This window comes from Oncorhynchus mykiss, chromosome 11 (assembly GCF_013265735.2).
Source record: "Oncorhynchus mykiss isolate Arlee chromosome 11, USDA_OmykA_1.1, whole genome shotgun sequence".
Taxonomy (NCBI): domain Eukaryota; kingdom Metazoa; phylum Chordata; class Actinopteri; order Salmoniformes; family Salmonidae; genus Oncorhynchus; species Oncorhynchus mykiss.
Genome location: NC_048575.1, coordinates 3,747,692 through 3,754,962, shown reverse-complemented (window position 1 = coordinate 3,754,962; position 7,271 = coordinate 3,747,692). Strand labels below are relative to the sequence as shown.

Here is a 7,271-nt window from a genome sequence, read left to right as displayed (position 1 = left end):
ATTGGGGTATCCACAGGATTCTCTGTCTCTCTGTCTCTCTCTCTCTCTGTCTCTCACTCTCTGTCTCTCACTCTCTGTGTCTCTGTCTCTGTATCTCTCTCTCTCTCTCATCTGGCATGTACAGTAATGAGGGATGGAGAGAAGGAGGGAGAGAGGTGAAAGAAAGATGAAGGGCTGGACGAAGGACAAACAGGCTAAACTACCTACTATGAAAATGACAAGGACAGCTAGCCCTTCAAACTAGTCCTATCATAACGTATGAGTACGGAGGGAGAGTGAAGGACAGTGACCCTAGGTAAATACAAGTTGAATAAATGAATTAAATATTGAACACATTATAGTGAAAGGTCTGGATAAGAACAAGTTGTAGTGATAGTTTTGTATGGGTGATTCTGTTTAGAGACTGTTTTACTGGTCAGAGACACACAGGGACAATGACGATGTTACGTGTCTTACCTCGAAGCAGACAGACAGGTTCCTCTTGAGGGCTATCTCGTAAACCAGACTGATTTCTGACTTAGAGGCATCACTCCCCTCATCCAGCTCCTTCTGCTCCTCAGGGCTCTAGAAGAACAGAACAGAACAGAACATGAGAAGAACCCTCATCCATCTCCTTCTGCTCCTCAGGGCTCTAGAAGAACAGAACAGAACAGAACATGAGAAGAACCCTCATCCATCTCCTTCTGCTCCTCAGGGCTCTAGAACAACAGAACATGAGAACTCCCCTCATCTACCTCCTCCTGCTCCTCAGGGCTCTAGAACAACAGAACATGAGAACTACCCTCATCTACTTCCTTCTGCTCCTCAGGGCTCTAGAACAACAGAACAGAACATGAGAACTCCCCTCATCCTGCTCCTCAGGGCTCTAGAAGAACAGAACATGAGAACTCCCCTCATCTACCTCCTCCTGCTCCTCAGGGCTCGAGAACAACAGAACATGAGAACTCCCCTCCTCAGGGCTCTAGAACAACAGAACATGAGAACTCCCCTCCTCAGGGCTCTAGAACAACAGAACATGAGAACTCCCCTCCTCAGGGCTCTAGAACAACAGAACATGAGAACTCCCCTCCTCAGGGCTCTAGAACAACAGAACATGAGAACTCCCCTCCTCGGGGCTCTAGAACAACAGAACATGAGAACTCCCCTCCTCAGGGCTCTAGAACAACAGAACATGAGAACTCCCCTCCTCGGGGCTCTAGAACAACAGAACATGAGAACTCCCCTCCTCAGGGCTCTAGAACAACCTTTCTTAAAGTATGGCTCACAACCTGTTAATGGAGGGTTGCGACGTGTCCGAGTATCAATGTATAAATTATTGAATGAATTGATTTGGCAACTGCGACCTCTGTTCAGTGCGGTCTCTGTCTAGCAGTGGTCTCTGCTCAGTTTGGCAGCTGTGTGAGTGGGAGAGGTGCTCCAGATCTTTTTTCTGGAGTTTTCTTGAAGGTCACTCCGCGTACAACAGCAGATGATGCGCTGTCAGCGACTGACCCGGGGCGGCCTAGTGGTTAGAGCGTTGGACTAGTAACCGGAAGGTTGCAAGTTCAAACCCCCGAGCTGACATGGTATCTGTCGTTCTGCCCCTGAACAGGCAGCTAACCCACTGTTCCTAGGCCGTCATTGAAAATAAGAATTTGTTCTTAACTGACTTGCCTAGTTAAATAAATGTAAAATAAAAAATGAAACTGACTTGTCATTCCCACTCGCCAAATGGACTCACGCTCGCAACAAGTTCTGACTGAGCTCAATCGTCACGAAAAGCCAATATACCGATGAGATTCTCTCTCTTTCAAACAAACGTTGAGAATTAATGAGGAGCTCCCTCAAAGTGTTTTGTGCTTAGTAATGAATCTCTCAAAAACAAACAAGTTACAATAACACATTCTGACCAAACATCCACAGCAAGACGATATTCACAGGGAGTTCTTTCAGAACAGGACAGAATGCTTCAGGAAAACAGCTTCAACAGTGGAAAAGTAAGTCAGCTAGCAGGGCATTGTTGTCATTTTATACCAGGCGATGGATGATAAGCAGAAATAAGGGAGTACACTATCTCTCATAGCTAGTAGATGTGAGTTTCTCTTTTCAAACAATCCCCTGGCCTTGTACACGGCTAATAGCTAACGTTAGCTAGTTACTTTATCTCCTTCTGCTCCTCAGGGGCCTCATATATAACGTACAAAATACATCCCAACATGTGCGTGCGCCAGTTTTCACGCAAAAAAGTTTTTACGTCAGAATGTGCTCAAAAAAAAGTTTTTACGTCAGAATGTGCTCACCTCCCAGTGACGTTTTGTTATGTATGTACCTTTACTAGTGGTTGAAATATGGTATTTCAAGCTGGCAAGGAAATGGGGGATAGGACTTTCTACCCCCCTTTTCTCCTCAAATTCGTGATTTCCAACGGGCAGTTACAGACGCTGCAACTCACGAGAGGCGAAGGTCGAGAGCCACGCGTTAACCCGAAACACGACCCTGCCAAGCCCCAATACTTCTTGACACACTGCGCACCAGCCGCGCCACCATGCTGGAGGAAACACCTGGCGCCCGTGTCGGCGGGCGTTGCGCCCCTGTCGGCGGGCGTTGCGCCCGGCCCACCACAGTCATCTCCCTGACCAAGGCCCTTCTCCCCCGATTGCTCAGTTTGGCCGGGCGGCCAGCTCTAGGAAGAGTCTTAGTGGTTCCAAACTTCTTCCATTTAAGAATGATGGAGGCCAGAAATGTTTTGGTTCCCTTCCCCAGATCTGTGCCTCGACACAATCCTGTCTCGGAGCTGTACGGACAATTCCTTCGACCTCATGGCTTGGTTTTTGCTCTGACTTGGACTGTCAACTGTGGGACCTTATATAGACAGGTGTGTGCCTTTCCAAATCATGTCCAATCAATTGAATTGACCACAGGTGGGCTCCAATCAAGATGTAGAAACATCTCAAGGATGATCGATGGAAACAGGATGCACCTGAGCTCAATTTCGAGTCTCATAGCAAAGGGTCTGAATACTTAAGTAAATAAGGTATCTGTTTGTTTTTTTTTAACCTAAATACATTTGGGAAAAAATATTTAAACCTGTTTTCGCTTTGTCATTTTGGGGTATTGTGTGTAGATTGATGTGGTTAATAAAAAATAAAAAATACATTCTAGAATAAGGCTGTAACGTAACAAGACGTGGAAAAAGTCAAGGGGTCTGAATACTTTCCGAAGGCTCTGTATGTATCAGGTTTGAAGTCGTTTTATTGTCATGTGCACAAGTACAGTGAAATGCCTTTCCCAACAATGCAGTAATGAATATCAGTGGTGATACAAATAAAAAGTCAAGTAAATTGACCGGATGTATAATATTTGACGGTGTGGGTAGGCTACCGTATTCCTGTGCGATAGGAGCGTGACGTCATAGCCCATTTAATCTCAGAGCCAATACCAAGGCAGGATAGGAGTGTGACATCATAGTCTAGTTAATCTCAGAGCCAATACCAAGGCAGGACAGGAGCGTGACGTCATAGCCCATTTAATCTCAGAGCCAATACCAAGGCAGGACAGGAGTGTGACATCATAGCCTAGTTAATCTCAGAGCCAATACCAAGGCAGGACAGGAGCGTGAAGTCATAGCCCATTTAATCTCAGAGCCAATACCAAGGCAGGACAGGAGTGTGACATCATAGCCCATTTAATCTCAGAGCCAATACCAAGGCAGGACATAGAAACCCAATAATCTATTGATAAAGTAAATATTAAAAACAGTCTTTTGCAGGCCATGGCCAAGTGCCAATAGATCCAAATTATAACAATAACGTTGTTACTGTCACCATAAAGGGTGAATGGAGGAGTTCTCCAGGAGTTTGAATCTGTTCACACACAGTTTTAGGACAGGTCTGATTTATAATGGAAAACATGCGTAGGTATGGCGTATGCTAAGTTAATAAACATCAATATATTTGTACGTGCGTAGACTGTTCAGAAATGACGCAAGCATAAATTTAGTGTGAAATTTACACAAAGGTTATAAATGATGCCTTTGGGCTCTAGAACATCATAGAACAACAGAACAGAACATTGGAACACCTTTTGGGCTCTAGAACAACAGAAAAGAACATTAGAACACCATTTGGGGAAGGCAGGGTTGCATCATTTGTAACTGTATCTAAAATGTACCAAACCGTGCCAATAATGTCTACTGCTCTTGTTTCCCATGATTGGTATCAATAAAAATGTATTTTTTTTTTGTAAAGGTTTCGGGAACACAACAAACAGAATATGTTCTCAGAGAGCAGAGCAGAGTGTTCTAGTGGTTTAGTCTGTTGTCATCAGGAAACTCTGGAGTGTTGAAGACCTGTAACAGGAAATAGTCCAGTCCTCTACTCTAACTGTACAACATCCAACTGACATTTCTCATGGCAACACTTTCCCTCCAAAAACAATGATTTTCTTCTTTCTCTCATAAACATACAGGGTGGGTGTCGGCCAAACAGTGTCCTGACTGCTCCGGGCATAATATGATATGTGGGAGGGAGGGAGACAGGGAGGTAGGGAGACAGGGAGGTAGGGAGACAGGGAGGGAGGTAGGGAGACAGGGAGGGAGGGAGACACGGAGGTAGGGAGACAGGGAGGTAAGGAGGGAGACAGGGAGGTAGGGAGACAGGGAGGGAGGTAGGGAGACAGGGAGGGAGAGAGACAGGGAGGTAGGGAGACAGGGAGGTAGGGAGACAGGGAGGTAGGGAGTGAGGGAGACAGGGAGGGAGGGAGACAGGGAGGGAGGGAGAGCTCATTATCTGTCTCCTCAATGCTGCTGGGAAAAACAATACACTTCTCTCCCTCCCTCCCTCCCTCCCTCCCTCCCTCCCTCCCTCCCTCCCTCCCTCCCTCCCTCCCTCCCTCTCTTCATTCCTTCATTCAACCAGCCTTTCATTCAGCCAGGCCTTCATTCAACCAGCCCTTCATTCAACCAGCCCTTCATTCAACCAGCCCTTCATTCAACCAGCCCTTCATTCAGCCAGGCCTTCATTCAACCAGCCCTTCATTCAGCCAGGCCTTCATTCAGCCAGCCCTTCATTCAGCCAGGCCTTCATTCAGCCAGGCCTTCATTCAACCAGCCCTTCATTCAGCCAGGCCTTCATTCAACCAGCCCTTCATTCAACCAGCCCTTCATTCAGCCAGGCCTTCATTCAACCAGCCCTTCATTCAGCCAGGCCTTCATTCAACCAGCCCTTCATTCAGCCAGGCCTTCAATCAACCAGGCCTTCATTCAACCAGCCCTTCATTCAACCAGCCCTTCATTCAGCCAGGCCTTCATTCAACCAGCCCTTCATTCAGCCAGGCCTTCATTCTAGCCAGGCCTTCATTCAGCCAGGCCTTCATTCAACCAGCCCTTCATTCAGCCAGGCCTTCAATCAACCAGGCCTTCATTCAACCAGCCCTTCATTCAACCAGCCCTTCATTCAGCCAGGCCTTCATTCAACCAGCCCTTCATTCAACCAGCCCTTCATTCAACCAGCCCTTCATTCAGCCAGGCCTTCATTCAACCAGCCCTTCATTCAACCAGCCCTTCATTCAGCCAGGCCTTCATTCAACCAGCCCTTCATTCAACCAGCCCTTCATTCAACCAGCCCTTCATTCAGCCAGGCCTTCATTCAACCAGCCCTTCATTCAGCCAGGCCTTCAATCAACCAGGCCTTCATTCAACCAGCCCTTCATTCAACCAGCCCTTCATTCAGCCAGGCCTTCATTCAACCAGCCCTTCATTCAGCCAGGCCTTCATTCAACCAGCCCTTCATTCAGCCAGGCCTTCAATCAACCAGGCCTTCATTCAACCAGCCCTTCATTCAACCAGCCCTTCATTCAGCCAGGCCTTCATTCAACCAGCCCTTCATTCAGCCAGCCCTTCATTCAGCCAGGCCTTCATTCAACCAGCCCTTCATTCAGCCAGGCCTTCATTCAGCCAGGCCTTCATTCAACCAGGCCTTCATTCAGCCAGGCCTTCATCCAACCAGCCCTTCATTCAGCCAGGCCTTCATTCAACCAGCCCTTCATCCAACCAGCCCTTCATTCAACCAGGCCTTCATTCAGCCAGGCCTTCATTCAACCAGGCCTTCATTCAGCCAGGCCTTCATCCAACCAGCCCTTCATTCAGCCAGGCCTTCATTCAACCAGCCCTTCATCCAACCAGCCCTTCATTCAACCAGGCCTTCATTCAACCAGCCCTTCATTCAGCCAGGCCTTCATTCAACCAGGCCTTCATTCAGCCAGGCCTTCATTCAGCCAGCCCTTCATTCAACCAGCCCTTCATTCAGCCAGGCCTTCATTCAGCCAGGCCTTCATTCAGCCAGGCCTTCATTCAGCCAGCCCTTCATTCAGCCAGGCCTTCATTCAACCAGGCCTTCATTCAGCCAGGCCTTCATTCAGCCAGCCCTTCATTCAACCAGCCCTTCAACCAGAGACTTTACCACAGTACTACTGAGAGAGACTTTACCACAGTACTACTGAGAGACTTTACCACAGTACTACTGAGAGAGACTTTACAACAGTACTACTGGGAGAGAGACTTTATCACAGTACTACTGAGAGAGAGACTTTACCACAGTACTACTGAGAGAGACTTTACCACAGTACTACTGGGAGAGAGACTTTGCCACAGTACTACTGGGAGAGAGACTTTACCACAGTACTACTGAGAGAGAGACTTTACCACAGTACTACTGGGAGAGAGACTTTACCACAGTACTACTGAGAGAGAGACTTTACCACAGTACTACTGAGAGAGACTTTACCACAGTACTACTGAGAGAGACTTTACCACAGTACTACTGAGAGAGACTTTACCACAGTACTACTGAGAGAGACTTTACCACAGTACTACTGAGAGAGACTTTACCACAGTACTACTGGGAGAGACTTCACCACAGTACTACTGAGAGACTTTACCACAGTACTACTGAGAGAGACTTTACCACAGTACTACTGAGAGACTTTACCACAGTACTACTGAGAGAGACTTTACCACAGTACTACTGAGAGAGACTTTACCACAGTACTAAGTCATACTGAGAGACTTTACCACAGTACTACTGAGAGAGACTTTACCACAGTACTACTGAGAGAGACTTTACCACAGTACTACTGAGAGAGACTTTACCACAGTACTACTGAGAGAGACTTTACCACAGTACTACTGGGAGAGACTTTACCACAGTACTACTGAGAGACTTTACCACAGTACTACTGAGAGAGACTTTACCACAGTACTACTGAGAGACTTTACCACAGTACTACTGAGAGAG

General features: G+C 47.2%; 1 protein-coding gene across 4 annotated transcripts in view; it reads right to left on the bottom strand.

Moving 5' to 3' along the window:
* The window catches only part of stau2 (staufen double-stranded RNA binding protein 2), a 277,260-nt gene that overhangs the window by 206,171 nt on the left and 63,818 nt on the right, over nucleotides 1-7,271 (bottom strand). For all 4 annotated transcript variants that reach the window (XR_005034534.1, XM_036934668.1, XM_036934669.1 and 1 more), the window contains exon 7: nucleotides 457-564. Coding sequence is in view for 3 of the 4 variants with exons in the window: in XM_036934668.1 (XP_036790563.1) it covers nucleotides 457-564 (108 nt within the window). In the remaining variant the exon portion in view is untranslated. The remainder of the gene's footprint in view (nucleotides 1-456; nucleotides 565-7,271) is intronic.